Source organism: Myotis davidii, unplaced genomic scaffold (genome assembly GCF_000327345.1).
Source record: "Myotis davidii unplaced genomic scaffold, ASM32734v1 scaffold265, whole genome shotgun sequence".
NCBI classification, from domain to species: Eukaryota; Metazoa; Chordata; class Mammalia; order Chiroptera; family Vespertilionidae; genus Myotis; species Myotis davidii.
Window position 1 is genome coordinate 4,569,126 of NW_006296627.1, and position 17,225 is coordinate 4,586,350.

At 53.2% G+C, this 17,225-nt stretch overlaps 2 protein-coding genes across 6 annotated transcripts in view; one reads left to right on the forward strand and one right to left on the reverse strand.

The window, feature by feature from the left end:
* LOC102753164 (chromosome unknown open reading frame, human C11orf49) overlaps positions 1–7,956 on the forward strand; it is a 144,999-nt gene extending 137,043 nt beyond the window's left edge. For 4 of the 5 annotated variants that reach the window (XM_006772280.2, XM_006772278.2, XM_006772281.2 and 1 more), the window contains 5 exons: positions 50–135; positions 2,056–2,251; positions 2,906–3,015; positions 5,527–5,590; positions 5,856–6,534. In XM_006772280.2, the coding sequence (XP_006772343.1) occupies positions 50–135; positions 2,056–2,251; positions 2,906–3,015; positions 5,527–5,590; positions 5,856–6,030 (631 nt within the window). In that variant the 3' untranslated portion in view covers positions 6,031–6,534. Of the gene's footprint in view, positions 1–49; positions 136–2,055; positions 2,252–2,905; positions 3,016–5,526; positions 5,591–5,855; positions 6,535–7,668 lie in introns of those variants that run through there. The other variant, XM_006772279.1, reaches the window with a different exon arrangement.
* The window catches only part of ARFGAP2 (ADP ribosylation factor GTPase activating protein 2), a 10,456-nt gene continuing 1,109 nt past the window's right edge, over positions 7,879–17,225 (reverse strand). Inside the window, exons 3-15 of the mRNA XM_006772332.2 lie at positions 16,666–16,902; positions 16,499–16,582; positions 15,586–15,667; positions 15,254–15,307; positions 14,161–14,213; positions 13,589–13,725; positions 13,356–13,487; positions 11,487–11,615; positions 11,276–11,410; positions 9,945–10,071; positions 9,698–9,791; positions 9,483–9,601; positions 7,879–9,073 (exon numbers count right to left, since the gene is read on the reverse strand). Of these exons, the coding sequence (XP_006772395.1) occupies positions 9,053–9,073; positions 9,483–9,601; positions 9,698–9,791; positions 9,945–10,071; positions 11,276–11,410; positions 11,487–11,615; positions 13,356–13,487; positions 13,589–13,725; positions 14,161–14,213; positions 15,254–15,307; positions 15,586–15,667; positions 16,499–16,582; positions 16,666–16,902 (1,404 nt within the window). The 3' untranslated portion in view covers positions 7,879–9,052. The remainder of the gene's footprint in view (positions 9,074–9,482; positions 9,602–9,697; positions 9,792–9,944; positions 10,072–11,275; positions 11,411–11,486; positions 11,616–13,355; positions 13,488–13,588; positions 13,726–14,160; positions 14,214–15,253; positions 15,308–15,585; positions 15,668–16,498; positions 16,583–16,665; positions 16,903–17,225) is intronic.

Sequence of the window (17,225 nt, forward strand, 5' to 3'; positions counted from 1 at the left end):
CACACACACACACACACTCACACACATATTTCTCTCTCTTCCCCCTCAGGATTGTGCTCATGGATGATGCCATGGACTGCTTGATGTCTTTTTCAGATTTCCTCTTGGCCTTCCAGATCCAGTTTTACTACTCAGGTGAGAGTCTCCCAGGACCCCTGTGGCCCCATCAGACCTCCTCTCCTCTCCCGCCCGGCTGCCCACTCCATGACTCCATCGCGTGCCCATTTCTCTGCCGCGCTTCCTTCGTGGTATGCTTCACCCCGGTCACTACGGGATGGCTAGTTCTCGTGGGGGTGGGGGGGTGGGCGGTAACAGGAGTCACTATACAAAACCTGCTTTCTCAGCGTCCTCAAGACACAGACACCTCAGTCGGCAGTGCGATGACATTGCTGAAAATGACAATGACAGCAATACACACCATAGTGACAATACCTGATAAATTCACTGCTTATAAAAAACTCACTGTGCCGGGCATAGCACTAAGGACTTTAACCCTGACAACAGCCCTGAGAGCTAGGTCCTTGAAGAGCCAAGCTCACAGAGGCAAGTAGCCAAAGCTGCAGAGCTACGAAGTGCTGGAGCCCACACTTGGACAGAGGGCTCATTCCCAGCTGGCGCTCTCAGGCACTCGCTGGACCACGGCCATGCAGCGCCACCCCGGGGCCCTGACCCCTATGTGTGGGCACACAGGTTCCCACCCAGCTTTAAGGAAGTGCAAACCAGTCCTGGGTCCCACCTGCTCCCCAGACGCACCAGCTGTGCCCTTAAATCCCTTCTGGAATCAGGGGGAATAAAAATAGACCAACAGCCCTAACCGGTTTGGCTCAGTGGATAGAGCATCAGCCTGCGGACTGAAAGGTCCCAGGTTCGATTCCAGTCAAGGGCATGTACCTTTGTTGGGGGCACATCCCCAGTAGGAGGTGTGCAGGAGGCAGCTGATGGATGTTTCTCTCTCATTGATGTTTCTAACTCTCTATCCCTTTCCCTTCCTCTCTGTAAAAAATCAATAAAATACATATTTAAATACAGTTCCTCATGTTGTGACCCAACCATAAAATTAAAAAAAAAAAAAAACAGACCAACAAATACAAATGCACAGCAGCTCACACACAACATCAAATGGAACGCTGGGTTTAGAAATTGCTGGCTATGCCCATAAGCAAACTTATTTAAAACGAGCTCTTCCAGTAAACAGAAGGCTGTCCTTGGAGCCTGGACGTGGCCTTCCTGCCAACGGGTGGCCCCAGCCAGCCCTGGCCTCACTCGGCATCACATTCTGTCAGGCGGGGCCTGGAGCCTGGGGTCTCCCCACCTGCTCTTCGCAGCTCCAGGCGTTTACTCCCATTTTTCTAAAGCTCTTGGGCCCTGGAGGGGGAAGGAGCAGCCATGTCTGTGAGAGCCTTTCCCCCTCGCCATCTGCCAGCCCCTCCTCTCGCAGCAGCGTGGGCCCAGCATCACGACCGCACAGCGCGTGCGTCAGTCACTGCTCACTGACTATGGCTTGGTTACTAAAATTCAAAACCAGTTTCAAAGGTTGAAAAAATTCACAGCTTGCAGGCTTTCTCTCCCATGCTGGTATTCCAACATGCATTCTTGAGTCACAGAGGCAGGTGGCCTCAGAAGGTGGGGCTTACCAGTGGGAGCATGCACACCTTCACTTTTCACAAAAACATTTACAGCCATTCAGTATATGCCAGGCCCAGAGCCAGGTGCCAGGACAGGGGGTTGACAGGCATGTATGGTGCCTGCCTTGGTTCGAGGAGCTCCCGTGCCAGCAAGGAGACGGAGTCCACAAGCTATTACTCAGAAAACTCATCACTGACAATGCCTCGAGGAACCCAGGGTGTGCAATTATGTGATGGGGGAACCTCACCTGGTGCCCAGAAGAGGGGACATTTGAACTGAACACACATGAGTGTCACCTCGCCTGAGTGTGGTGGTCACACCATGCCCTGAGCATTGACACTCACATGGAGCTAACAGGAGGGGACACAGTGACAGGATGAAGGATGTCCTCCCTGCCTGACCTGTGTCTCCTTCTTCCACGGTACCCAGAATTCCTGGAGAGTGTGGCTGCCATCTACCAGGACCTACTGTCAGGCAAGAACCCCAACACAGTGATTGTGCCAACATCGTCCAGTGGGCAGCACCGCCAGCGGCCTGTCTTGGGTGAGGCCAGCATGCTGGAGGGGGTCGAGGCATCGCTCTTCTACCAGCGCCTGGAGAGCCTGTGTGACCGGCACAAGTACAGGTAGAAATGTCCACGTGGACACCCCCACCACCACTGGTGCCAGGGAATGTGGGCCACTGGCCCTGGGACAGACCTCCATCAGGCTGTTCCCTTGGCCCAGGGCTTTTAGGGTTCTGATGGCACAGTGTAAGTTAGAACAGTGCCATCTGCCCCCCGACCAAGTGCTCCCTTAGGGAGGACTGCTTTCATTTGGGCAAGGCCACGGCGGACGACCAGCCTGGCCCCTTCTCCTTCCTGGGCCATAGACTGGCCTTGACGTTTTAGAGAGAAGGAAACACATGCACTGTGTAACCAACTCACTGTACAGGAAGGGAGGGTAAAGCTGTCCTGTGTGGTTCACAGTCCACTGGAGACAGCACCCCCACTTTTGGTTTCTTTCTAGAAGGGGCTGTTGTTACCTATTGCAATGTCTCTATCCCCTTCCCACTCCCCCCACCGACCCCGCCCCGGCTCCCAGCAAAAGCACCAAATGGTGAACATGACCTTCATGTTCACAGTCAAGGCCTTGCTCCCTGCTCCTGGACATCTGCCAGGCTCCCCCAGGGTCCTAGGGGCCCCAGGACACTCAGGTCCTTCCGAAGCCTGAAGGTGTGGATGAAGAGATGCCACACAGACTGGCTCATCTTTGAATCCGGCATGTATTCCCTCTTCCAGCTGCCCACCCCTGGCACTTGTCAAAGAGGTCCTAAGCAGCGTTCAGAGACTGACCTTCTACGGGTTCCTTGTGGCTCTCTCCAAGCATCATGGAATCAGCCAGGCCCTCGGTAAGCCGGAGCTGGCTGTGGCCACAGCCTCTTGTGGCCGCGCAGTACAAAGCCCCAGAGGAACTGGCCCCCACTGGCCGACTGGTCCCGGGAGGAGGGGCATCACCACCTCTGCCTTGACTTCCAGGGCCAGACTCTGAGGCCCGGGAAGCCAGGATACGCACAACACAAGACTGTGCCCTCCCAGACCTCTCGCACTCCCATGGGGAGGGACGGCCTTCCCTGCCCGCAGCCCCGCCCCAACATGAAGACCCCTCCATGCAGCCCCTCCCCAGAGAACCCCCAGTTCTATTTAGAGAGAAGCCTGGCAGACATAACGCTGTTTACTCAGGAGCACTGGATGATTACATATCAAGGGCAAAGGTGTGTCTGGGGAGGCCTTTTCCCAGTCAGGAAAAGAATCTGATTCATCTGAAAAAGAGCAGACGGAGGGGAGGGGCCTGCACTGGCCCAGTCTTTTCTGTCCGCCATTTTATTCTCACTGGCTGGCCTTCTCAACACTCTCCTCCCCGCTCCCCCACTACCCTGCTCCTCTCCCACACCCTTTGCCCTCCCAGGTCACCATCCAGCAGAGCTTGAGGGGTTCTTCTTTTAAAATATATTTTTATTTTTTTAATATATTTTTATTAATTTCAGAGTGAAGGGAGAGGGAGAGAGAGAAACAACAATGATGAGAGAGAACTGTTGATCGGCTACCTCCCGCACACCCCTTCCCCAGGGATCAAGCCCGAAACCCAGGCATGTGCCATAACAGGTTTAGAGAGAGGGAGAGATAGAAACATCAATGATGAGAATCATTGATCAGCTGCCTCCTGCGCACAACCCTGGCATGTGCCCTGACCAGGAATTGAACCATGACCTCCTGCTTCCTAGGTCGACATTCAACCCCTGAGCCATGCCAGCCGGGCAAGGGGTTTTTATTTGTCTCTCTCTGAGAGGACCCCGGTGTGCTGGGAATCCCCCATTCCTGAGTCCCAAAGAGACACTCCACTCCGAATTCCCCTTTCTTCTGCCAGTTGAGGGGACAGGGTCAAGGGAAGGAAATTTAACATTCATTAAATGCCAGCCACAGTAGGCCAATACTAGGCTAGATGCTTTAGATCTGATCCTGCTAGGGTGCTCTGTAGGTACTGACTGAGGGCCCACTCAGCCATGATGCCACCTGACAGCCATTATTCTGAGTCAGTGCTTGGGGCATGCACAGGTCTGGGGACACCTCAGCCCAGTGAGGTTGGTGGCCAAGGCCACCAGCTGGAAGTGACTGGTGGGGGTTTGCTTAGGCCCCTTTCACACTCCTGGGTAACAGACCATCCTCCCGGCCCCTCCACCAGTCACAGCCACTAGGCAGGAAAAGGAAAAGCTCAGGAGCATCTGCATCACAGCTTGGACCAGCCACATGCCCTCGCTATTTCCAGGGCCTTTAAAAAGGACAGTCATTCAGTCAACCACTTCCACGGAGCACAATGCTGGTGGAGTGGGAGATGGGAAGAAGCATGTAGTCTCTGCCCTCACCTGCTTCTCCCGGGCATGAGAGCGATCTGGAGTTCTGGCTGCCCCCAGGGCTCAGCCAGTTTGTTCCCTTGGTCGTCAAGGCACCCACCACACCACAAAATGAGGGAGGGCTCCGTGGGACATAGTTTGAAAACCACTTAGAGCAAAGGGGACCAGGAGGCATCATTTGAAAAGGCTTTGGAAAAGACGGGAATTGAACTGGAGCCAGGTAGGTAATTTTAAGCTTGAGGCTTTCTACAGACCAGCATTGTTAATTGCCAGATCTGGGTTCTACCAATGATCTCTTTTCCCTCAACAATTTGCTGGTGAGAGTCCTTTTATCTGCAAACTTTAGCTCCACCTTCCTTCCCAGCTCTGGGGAGCATCCAAGACTCTCTTCTCACCTTTCCCCAAGGTCAAAGAATTGGTTCCCCTGGTTTACAGCTGAGGAAACCAGCTGAGAGCAATGGGTGACAGCAGAGATGGGACAGCTCTCCTGCTGGCTCCGGCCATGCCAGTTTGGTCTGCTCCTGACCCGTGGGAACCCCCTTGAAGGAGCTGAGGCAACCTTTTTTACCAGTCTTCAAAGTGGGGTCACCCTGATTTGGGTGCACAAATCTAATTTCTGGTCTTTGTGGTTAGCCTGATCCATATCCTGTATCCATGGCTTTTTAGCCAAATACTGGGGGGCCTCGAAGAAGGCCAGCTCACAACCCACTATCTCGTCTTGGAAGGGGATCACTATTTGTGCAGCGACCTGAGGTTTGGGGATGTCTCCTTAGCTGTAGTCACTGCCCCGGGGGGGTGGGGGTGGGGGGGCACCAGGGCTATTAAACATTATAAACATTAAATTTATCCATCAGTACCCAAGATTCCCTGCCCCGATAGCAGTCCTCTTAAACTTCTCTGTAAAGCTCTTTCCCAGATCGTAGATCAGCAGATATCAAGGTGGGGGCACAGTGGCATCTGACAGGAGCCTGATTGAGTTTTATGACCCCCTCTACCCCCATTATTTCCTAGGAGCTTTGCCTGACAAAGGGGACCTGATGCATGACCCAGCCATGGATGAGGAGCTGGACCGTCTGTAAGTGTCAGGTGGGAAGGTGCTGCCCCCTTGTGGGAGCAAACCTCAGTCGGACATGGCAGTGCCCCATCGTGGGTCATAGTGCTCATTTATAACATCCCCATCAGTCAGGGAAGAACTTAGGGGCCAACAGAGGTCTGAGGTATCGTCCCCTTGAATCCCTTGGGAATATAGCCCCTGGTTTCATCCAAATGCAAGTGTGTGGAGGTCCTGGTCTCTGGACAGGAGGCATCTTCCTGCCCTCTGGGCTTCTTTCCTTCTTCAGGCTGGCCCAGATCCCAGTCCTGGTCAACTCAGTCAGTGCCAGTCCAGAGGCCAGCTGCCTGCCTTCCCGAACCCCTCACCGGGCTGGCTTTTCCTGGAGACCCCTCCATCACGCCCGCAAAGTGGATGCAGAGAGCGATGGCTCCACTGAAGAGACAGACGAGTCCGAGATTTAAGGAGTCTGAAGGGTCCTGCCTACAACACCCTGTACCCAACTCCTACTCCCACCCAATTCCTCCTGTCCATGTGCCATGCTGCCCTCTGCTGGCAGAAAGGCCAAATAACAGCCACAGTCCAAGACCTGCCAGGGGTTCTGATATCAGCCAACCCAAGCAGTGATTCAAGAAAGTTAGCTTACTCTCCCTGTCCCAGGCGCCAAGCTAATGGCAGATTGAACTGAGGTCGCCAGGAAGGGACTTGGCCCCATAGAAGGTTCATCTCACAGCAACTCCAGGAAAGGTGAAGACCATGAATAGCCACACAGGGCCTTGCATGGTCAGGGGTGGCACCGGTGATGCCAGTATGAGAGGACAGGATCACAGTGGCCTTCTACTGGAGAAAGAGCCACTAGCATGATGGGACAAAGCGTGGGCAAGACCATTTCACTTTCAAACACTGCTTCAAGCCTCTTGTGTCAATTAGCTAAACATGAAATGAATAAAGTCCCTTGTGTCTGCTAAGTGGTGAGTCTAAACTCACTAGACTGAAGGAGGGGGGTGAAGGAAAGGGGTGATTTGGGGGTTTTGGTGCCAGCATCTCAGCTTTTCCAGGAGGTGGCGGCCAGAGGACCACTCAGCCTGGAGAACTCCCTCAGATAATGAACAGAGGGGCTTACCTCTTGCACATGACAGCCTTTCAAAGGAAAGGTTCTCCTGGCCGGAATGGGTCTCCAGGGAACATGCTCTGAGGGTTCAAGGCCAGGTTCCCATGTTAAAGGCCCTGGCCACCAAGGGTCAGCACTGCGGAGCCTTCTAGCCAGAGTTTCACCTGCTCAGGGCTAGGGCAGTGGGATGCAGCTGTGGACACAGGCCTGAGGAGTACAATCCTCCGGCCAAGGCTGAAGGAGGGCAGGGGTCCTCCAGAAAGCAAAACCCACCCAGGGACCGAGCAGAGCAGGATGCCTCCTCTGAACCGAAGCCAAAGGTCCCACAACTGAGCGCACACATTTTCCTGGCACATACTGTAACCTCCCTGAAGTTAACAGGAACTGGCCCCTAAAGCCCGGTAGGGCCAAGGACTGGAGGATCCAGAGCTACTGAAGCTCTAGGACCCTGAGAGCTCTCCAGGCCCACAACCATATCCAGCCTCCAACTAGTTAAAAGCAGCTGGAAAGTCCTGTATGCAAGGGAATCCCCTGGGGAGTTTGTTTACAATGCAAATTACTCACCTCCAGCTTGGGGTGGGACACAAGTCTGTGATTATGAACACTCCAGATCATTCCAAAGCTGAAAGTCCCAGATCCATGGTTTGGAAGTCACTGGCTTAGTAGAGATCCCATTGCTCCCTCCACCCATCCCTTCTAACAATCCACCTTCCAGACTAGTGGTTTAACTACTCTGCGGACCCCTAAGATGGTAGAGATGTTCTGAGAGCCCCTATAGGGGAAGAGGGTTACTAAGCCAGGGCTTTATACACACACATCCTTTCTTCCTGGATTTAAAAGGATTCCATTAAGGTTTGTATATTTTATTAAACTCCACTGAGAAACACGTCATCAAGTCTACTGTTGGGATGAGGTGCAAGGCTGCTGAGGTTGCTCACCTGCCCCAGCTCCGGGGCCAACTAACACCAGCTCTTTCCTCCGCGTGCAACAGGGTGGTGAGGTCGAGGCTGCACCGGACCTCGAGGCAGCACAGGGCCGAGAAGCCAGGGGACTTTGGCTTTCAGAGAAGAGACAAGCTGGAGGCCCTGGAGAAAGTGCCCTCAGCTTCGGCACGGACGCCCTACCCGTATCGGTGGGAGCCCAGACAGTGAGGCGAGGGGCCTGCACTGGGCAGGGAGGCAGGATCCAGCGAGGACACCACTTCACTCAGACCAACGGGCCCAGGGCCCTGCTGGGGCTTTATTTGACACCACTATGTTTCAATACAAACGTCCAGAAAGAAACTCCAGTCCCTTTGGGGGAGAGGGTGGTGGGAAGTGGTCTGTGTTGCTTGGGAGCCTTACCCTCAACCCACAGGGGGTGCAGTGGGCCTACACTGCCAGCATGGCAAGGGAAGATGGCACCAAGAATGATACAGTGCATGGTCCAGTGACCAGGGGGCGAGGCTTGCAGCTCTGTAGACACCTCGTGCTCTCACTGGTGGGGTGCTGTCCAGGCCCCCCTAAGCCCAGGATGACGTAGAGGAAGAAAGCTGAGCCCCAGCAGCCTGCTTCCATCCCCACATCCCCTGCGTCCAAAGCAGGACATCACAGTGCACATGAGACTCGCCACGGCCACCAAGCGGGGAAAGAAGAGTCTCGAGGGGACGGGTCCTGTAGTCCACGTGGACAATAAGGCTCCGACACCCCAGGAAAAGTAACCTTCCCAGTGACCACTACAGAAAGGGGTGGTGGGACAGATCATCACTCTGGCCTCCAGTCTGATCCCAAATGACACCTTTAGGTACCAGGTCAAGTTTCTAGCCCTTAGTAAGGCCCAGATGAAGGTCCTTCGTCTCCCTTGCCCTCTCCTGGGGCCCAGAAGAGGCCAATGCAGCAGCAGCAGCAAGTCCAGAGCCTCCCTCCTCTGGGGTCTGGTCTACAGCAGAACGCTTCCTAGACGTCCCCGCTGGTTCCAGAGGTCAGGGACCAAACCCCCAGACAACCTGGAAGGATGCTAGAGCCAGCCCAAAAGCCTTAAACTTCTCCCTTTCCCTATCAGAGAAGGGCTGGGCCCAGAATAAGCCATCCTGAGGAGATGCCCTCCCTCCCTCCTAGCATGGCAGGACAAGTGAGCAGCAGCTTTGGGAGCAGGACTGAAGGACAATAATCTAGCACACAGGAGAGGGTGTGAGGGAGAAGGAAAAAGGGCCCCATCTATAGGCAGAGGCCAAGGGCTGGTTCTGCCCATCCCCTCACCAGAGGTCCTCAAAGGCACCCCACTCACACCACACACAAAGTAACAATTCCTCCCCAACCACAGGCAACAGCCCTGGCCTGGTAATCATGAGGTTTTTGCTGCTGTCACCAACATATGCCTGCGCCACGGAGCTTGAATCAATAGGAACCATAGCGATCCTGGAAATGGGGGAAGAAAAAACTAAGTCAGCACCTCCAACCCAGCACGCACACCCTCCCGCAGCACACCGGACAGGACTGGGATTGGAGGTGTGGGGGAAACGGGCACCAATCTCCCCATGGCAGAGATTTTTTTTTTGTGACTCGGGAAAGGGGTTGTGGCCAGATCCCAAGGGGGAATGGCCAGATCCCAAGGGGAAGCCCTGCCCAATCTCACAGAAGCTGAGAAAGGAGAAAGTAGTGCAGGTGATAAGACGGGGGAATCAGTGCAGCTGCCCTCCAGGAAAAGGAAAAGCTCTCCCTCGGGCTGAGGGGCTACCCGGCGGCAGTGTCTGGATGTGGCGAAGGCCAGCCTCCAGCACTATTCTTCAGGCCTCTCCCACTCCAAGTCAAGGAGCCCCCGCCTCACCTGCAAAGAATTCATCACACCATTGGCCAGCACTGCCATCTTCCCGGCCACAGACTTGACGCCCTGCTTAAACTGGGCAATGTCAGCTGTGGGGAGCACATTCCCCAGAGATACGTTGCCTGTAAAAGCAAAGAAAGGGGTGACCCCAAGGCCTGCAGGAAGCCCTTCCCCCTCTACTCACAGGCCTCACTGGTACCCACACCTCTGGTCCTTACCTGTTCCATGAGCTCCATCCATGTCCCCAAAGAGGTCTGAAGAGCTGATGGCACTACTGCCTGAGAGCTGCTGTAGCCGAGACCTGGCTTCATACTGTGGTGAAGAAAAGGCTGGGGATCTTTTTGCCGACGTCCCAAGAACTCATACAGGCCAGCCACCCTAGTGCTAAAGCCCAAACTAGTGACAGGGAGGAAGGTCTTGCTTCTACCCGCTGCCTCTAGCCTCAGGGTGGACAACTCTACTCACCTCAGTATCCACCTCCCGCCCAAAGAACATGTCAGAGGAGATGGCTTTGGCTCCTGCGAATTTCTGACGTGCTTCACTGGACTCGGGGCCTGAGCTCCGGCTCTCCACTTCCTTCCGGTTTGTGACTCTGAGAGTGGATGTGGAACACCATCTCTGAACCTTCCCATTACTGTCAGGGGATGGTGTCACTATCCCATTGTGATCAGAGGCAAATCTGGGGGTGCTGACCAAGGCCCTATCTGACTGGCTCTGGAACTGAGGGGCCCCCTCCCCTGGATGAGGCCCCTCCCTTCTCCACACTGAAGCCAAGGCAGAGAGCTGCTCTTACCGCCACGAGGTGGCGTGCAATGCGGTTTGGAGGGGACAAGGCTTCTGCCCCAACCACGACAGCTTCGTCAAGTCTAGGGTGTCTTAATGTCACTACTGCCACTCTCCTCCTAGGTACAACTGCCCGACACTGGTGACCATGTTTCGGTTGGCCTAGATTTATACTTACTCTCCTGGCATAACTATTAACAGCACCCCCTCTTACTCTCAAAAAGCATCCCAGTGTGGATGACAAGGTGTATGGTCCTACTCAGCACTGACATGCACAGATGCTGGATAGGTGTTTCAAGTTTCATTACATTTAATCCTTTCAGTGGCCCTGTGAAGTCATTACTTATGTCCCCATTTTACAAAGAGATGATTTGCAGATAATTTATTAATTAAACATACTGCCCAGATTAAGATGGAATAAACTGTTAAGAAAATAAAATAAGCCCTGACCAGTTTGGCTCAGTGGCTGGAGCGTTGGCCTGTGGACTCAAGGGTCCCAGGTTTGATTCTGGTCAGGGGCATGTGCCTTTGTTGCAGGCACATCCCCAGTGGGGAGAGTGCAGGAGGCAGCTGATTGATGTTTCTCTCTCATCGATGTTTCTAACTCTCTATCCCTCTCCCTTCCTCTCTGTAAAAAATCAATAAAATATATATATTTAAAAAAAGAAAATAAGATGGGGCCAAAGACACATAACCCTTGGGAGGTAAGGACTGAAACATAAAATCAGAGACCCCTCCTGCCAAAGAAATGGATCTTGGACAAGAGGCTGCTAGGCCTTCTGTGACGATAAGCACAGCTCAAACCAAAGCCCGATTCCTGCACTGTCTGACCCAGTAGCCACTAGCCACATGTGACTATTTAAACTTAAATGTAAAATGTAGCTCCTTGGTGACACCAGCCACATTTTAAGGGCTCAGTAGCCACATACCTAGTGGCTGTATCGCACAGTCCAGGTACAGAACTCTTCCATCATGGAAAGTTCTACTGGACAGTGCTGCCCTAGACCACTCACCTTTCTGAAATAGGCCGGATGCTTGAGATGGTCACTTCTGGCTCCTTCTCCTCCATCTTGTCCATACCCCAGGTGGCATCTGTATCCCAGCGGGAAGCAAAACTTTCCCCCAAGGAAAAGGGGTTGTCCTTGTACCTAGGGAGACAGTGGAGTGACTCAGAGAACCTGATGAGGAATATAATGGCCAAGTTTTCACCCCAACAACTCTTACTTTGGGGGTCCAGAGGCGAAAGTACCAACATCATCAAATAAGTCCAACTGTGAGCGGGAGGATTTTGCACTCACTGGAGTTTCCTGCTCAATCACCTGCATCTCAGACAGCACCGAGTGGGAGACAGAGCTGCGGAGAAAGCAGAGCCGGGCGTGAGAGCGGTGGTGACCACTCGTGTCACCACCCAAGAAGGGACCCAGCTGCTGGCATAAGCATGGGTTCTCCTTCGCACCCAGAGCCTTCTCCCACTACCTGTGCACAGAACTGTGCTCAACGGGAGAGCACACCCTCAACTTTCTACACCTGCTTTGTTTTCTCAGAATAAGTGTTCCCTGCCAAACAACTAATAATGTGCACCAAGTGACAGTACTAACAGACTTGCTGAACTATGAGCCACATCCTTCACCAAGATGGACACAAGCAAACAAAAAAAGAAGAAAAATGCCCCAGAACCAGGGAAATGAGCCTAATGGCATCAAAGGATGAGTTCTTAATTATCCCACCTGCTTTTTAAGAAGAGAAGAGCACTAACAAGTACAGAGTCTAAGACCTGGGTCTGCTGTCCAGTTTCCAGTGAGAAAAGGCAGAGCTGGGCAGGCAGTACCAACTCTTGATGCCTCACCTTTTTACTGTGCTCTGCTCCACACAGGCTTTTTAGGGATTAATTTCGTTGAAATAAATTCACACAAAAGTATCAATTAGGAGTGAATATTTTGCAATAGGGCTTTAAATAGGGTGGGCTGGCTTTAAAGAAGATTCTCTTGCACTAGAAAGAGGGGAAAAAAACTGAAAAATTGTTCATATCCATTAACCCAGTAATTCTTGTGACCAAAACAGGGCAGGGGAGGAGACCTAAAGTTCTTCTCGGGATTATAATTTTGTTTCCCTGATTAGCTGTGTTACACTAGTAGCACACAGACTGAGAGGGAATAACTGGAATCCAACGAGCATAGAACCCGACCAGCACATGTTCTGACAAATCATCTTCTTCCAGAGAAGTAGAGCATGATGGCGAAATATACTGAATTTGGAATCAAACAGTTCTATGTTCAAAGTCTATTGGTGTCAATTACTAGATGTGTGGGCTTCAGGCAAGTTGCTTAAATGCTCCGAGTGCCAATTTTCTCATCTGTGAAAAGGGGTCACAATACCTTGTGCACAGGACTGCTATGTTTAAGTCCATACGGTCAATGGCGGAGCTCACGCCCCCTCAAGGAGCAGCCACCACTCAGCACAAGCTGACTGTAGCCAGGATTGCTGGCCCCAGCACTGTCAGACTTTCCGATTTTAAGAGATAAAAAACCTAGTACTACTGAAACCTCCAGGTATTAACTCTTAGTGGAGAGCAAACAAAATGCATACCAAAACTGGTTTGCAGCCCTTGTTTTTAAGAAACCACAGCAACACAACATCCTGAAACTGAAAGCTTACTGTCCAACCCGAGGACATTTGAGTGTCTGGGGTTATTTCCAGGTGTTGGAATCTGGCAGCACCACTGGCCTAGTAGGCAAGGGTCAGGGATGCTAAAAGCCCTGCAGTTCTCAGAGTTCTTGAAAAATACAGAACTACCACACTCCCATTAAGAAACACGGAAAAAAAGAAAAGAAAACAAACAAAAAAACACAACACTGTCCCAGTCTCTTGAACCTATTGAAAGAGCACCTGATCCTGAGTTTCATTCATTCGACAAATAGGGAGCACACACCTCCTGTCCCGAGCACTGTACTAGGTGCCTTAAGATAATAAACAGAACCATCTCTCAGCCTCGAAGGAAGACTAAGCCTAGAACCCCAAACTGCTGGGAAGAACCTGCAGTGGTTCCGGGAGAACAATGGAATTTCTATGCCGCACCCCAGAGCTGAGTCTCACCTTCGGGACACCAAGCCCATGCCCAACCTCTCTGCCTGCTCTCGCTTCTTCCCTTCCAGATTCTGTAGCTGCTTCTCCTCCTTCTTGCGGTCAATCTGGAGCTCCTGGTAGGCCAGACGCATGGAGGCAACCCTTGGAGGAAATAAACGTGTCAGAGGCCAGCACCCATCCTGACCTGTCCCACCTGCCCACCCAACCCCACAGGAACCAGGGCCCCTCTGGCAAACACTCACACGGACTCCTCGGCCTGCTTCTTGGCATCAGCCACCTGCTGCTCACGGAGCTTCTCTGCCACCTGGGCCTGCCGCTCAATCTCGCTGAAGCTCTGGCTGCTCACCTTCTGGGCCCCTAGACCTTTCTTGGCACCCAGCTGGGAAGAGAATCATGTGATGGGGGCCTTGCCAACCACAACGTCCCCTGCTCCCTCCCAGGCACTCTAGCACACCCACACGGTTTCTTTCTAAAGTCCAGGGTAAAAAATAGGAGTCCAGTCAGCATGGTCGAGAGGGAGAACAGGGGCTCTGCTAGAGCTGGGCCTGAGGTGACTCACACAGTCCCAGCAGAGGCCTCAGGGCCTGATGTCTACCGGACCAGCATGTCCCAAGCACACTGTGTGCACATCTCGGACTCCTCCGGGAGCCCCTTGAAGATAGACATGTTCACAGCCCTTGCACAGATAAGGTTCTGAGAAGTTGAGGACCTTTGCCAAAGTCACATAACCAGTGACTGGCAGGGCCAAGGGGTGAACCCAGGCAGGCTGACTCTGACTCCTGACCACTCTCCCGTACTGCCTCTCCCCACCTACCCCTTTCTTAGTGGCTGCTGGCTTCTTCTTGCCAATGAGGGAGGTTTTCATTTCTGCATGAGAAACAAGGTGAGGCATGAGTGAAGACAAAGGGAGGTCAGAGGCAGCAGCTCAGTCCACACCATGCAGTTTCCTGGCAAGAGCTTCTAAAAAGAATAGCTTCAGGCAGGGAAGGCAAAGCTGCCACCACCAGTTCCAATTAATGGTGTCAGGATAGTCTAAGCCTAAGACAGACAAGATTAAGGGATTCCCAGCAGATTGAGACAAGAACTAGACCTGAAGCAGCAGAGACAAAGTCCCTGAACAAATATGAGGACCACTAGGCGGGGGCAGATGCCAAACATCAGCCTCAGTTCCTGAAGCAGGAAGCTGCGTGCAAGGGGCGAGGCTCCCCAAGTGGCTGTTGGTTACCTCTGGCAGGAAGGGCCCCTTTAGGTGACAGATACATGGACTCTGGAGAGAAACAGACTGTGGCTAACAAGGGGCCCACCCCAGAGCCTCCATGTAGTTCCCAAGCCCAGAGGCCTCTACAGAGCCTTGCTTTAGATCAAGTCATGCCAGCCTTCTCATGTGATCAGTCTGACAGTCTCCTGCTGGCTTCCTGCCCCAACCCCCAAAGGTCAACAGAACAAACCGAGGTCAGCAAATGGACTGTTCACCCTGAACCAGAAGGAGACTAAAGAGTAGCAAAGACCTGAAAGGCCTCCCTGGCTAAGAAAGGACAATGTCACCTCCAGCCTTGAGCAGTTCAGAGCTGTCCCCCAATCCCATGAAATGGACCAGAAGGCCAACCCTGCCTCAGACCTCAGGGTTAGATGTCCATCTCACGCTGGCCTTTCCACACTTTGGCTAGAGCCAGCCCCCCACCAGGAGGCCAACCCAGGCCTTACACACCAACCCACCAGGTTCATCAATTCAAAGGCCTGGCTCTCAAGCCCTTGCAGTTGATGTTGAAGCCATGAATTCAACACCAGTCCCAGTCCAGAGAGCTAAGATGCTCAGGGTCCTGGGGCCTCAGTCCATATGACTAGGCAGCAGCAGATCTGAAAAGAGCCTCTCCCAGGTACCCCACCCTGCCAGCTGTCATACTGACCCAGAGCTTTGGGGGAGGTGCCAAGCAGGTCCGTGTTGGGGCCATGCTCCGGCTCTGTGGATGCAATGGCGAGAGTTAGGTACAAGGCTCAAAGCCTCCTGTGACTTCTCTTTAGGGAGATGAGGGGACAAGGGTAGGAGGCACTGGCTTTCCTCAGCTGAGGCCACCAAAAGATAAAGGAATGCCCATTACTCTCTCCAAAGGATTAAAATGCATCCCAGCCCACCCAGAGATATAGGACACTTCCTACTCCTATTCCCTTGACCAGATGTCTCAACTCCGAGGCCTTTGCCAGGACCAGGGCTCCTGGCTGGACTCTGGGCTGAACTCACGTGCCAATCCACTGCTTTCTGTAGACAGGGCTGGCTGCTCGGGCTCTGCGGGGTCGGTGGCTGGTACATCCCAGGCAGGGGGCTGAAAAGGAAGCCAGATCACAGACACCTCAATGAGCCTGCAGGGAGCACCAAGAACCTACAAGTACCTTCTGGATACCAGGCCCGACTCCAAGCCCATGAGGAAAGGAGACTGACAGGTAGTGAGTACAATTATAGTTGCTATTCACTATGGAAGAAAGAAGTAGGAAACTAGCAGCCACTTCCACCTCTCCACTATTTACTCAGACCCATACCCTAATTTAATAACAACTAACAACTAGTAGGGACTTACCATGTGCCAGGCACAAGTGCACAAGTCTAACAGCTTTTCACATACAAAAACTTTAATGATCACAACAAACCCTGTAAAGTAGATACATCTCTACTGCAAAGACTGGGTTTTGACAGGTTAAGTGACTTAGCCACATCCTGGAAATGCCAAGTAGAGGAGCTGGGATTCAAACTGACAGAGTCTCACATCAGCCCCAGCGCCAGGGGAGGGGGAACCTCCGCCCAGGGTGGACTTCCGAGGAGGTTCCTTTCACTGTCCCGGCCACAAGTGCCTCTCTGACAGGGGAAGAGTCCAGGGAAAGCTGCTGGAGGCTCCCCACACCTCTAGAGCCTTCAAGATGCTTCTCCTCCTCCCTAGCCCCCGTCTACAGACAGGGGTCCGTTCCTAAGAAGGGCCACATGGCACACCTACTCCGGGAGGAGGAGGCACCTGGGCCTGTCTAGCAATGGGCCCCAGACATTCCCTGTCTGAGGTATCACACCAAGGCGAATGGGATCCATGCCCAGGATCACAGACGGCCTTGGCCAGTTAACCACCTGTCAGCAGCAATCATGGGAAACAGTCCTTGTGGGTACTCACCTGAGTGTGTTCCATGAAGAAATCAGAATCCTTCCTCTCCGGAGAGTGACTGGGGGGAGCACCACTCATATTGTCTATCCAAAGCTGGAAGGGACAAGACACGCTTCAAACAGGGCTCTGAATAGCCCTCCTCATCACACCGCCCCAGCCCGGGACCAGGCACTCACATCGGTGCCATGCCTGGCCAGGGCTGCACTTCCCAGCTGCCGGATCTTTTCCCGGTACATCCGGGCAGCTCGGCTATCATACTTGGTGTTGGCATCACTGGCTGTGCATCCATGTTGGCGGAAGAAAGCTGTCTGGAGAATAAAGAGAGGAGAGCGTGCTACAGGTGATTCCCCCCAGAGTAAAAGGCAAAGTAAAAGGCAGCCCCTTCTAACAGCCCAGTTACAGGAGATGTTCTCCTATATAAACAATGGAGGTAAAGTTCTTCACGGAGGTACAGATTCTCAGGAATCCCTGCGGAAAACAGCCTCCCGTCCGGGGATGACGGACCGAGGCCCAGCCCTCACTCAGCCCCGCCTGAGGACAGCATGCCGTCCCCGTGTGCCCATCCTCCACCCATCCAGGCCGAGACCGAGATGGCTGGAGGCCCCAACCCTCTCGGCCTTTCCCCGGGAACCTCTGTCCGCTTTAGTTTCCATCTGAAGCCCCTCTGAGAGGAACAGTGACCCATTTCCACGCTTAGAGAACCATGGACAGCGCTGCCATAGCCCTAAGAATCCTC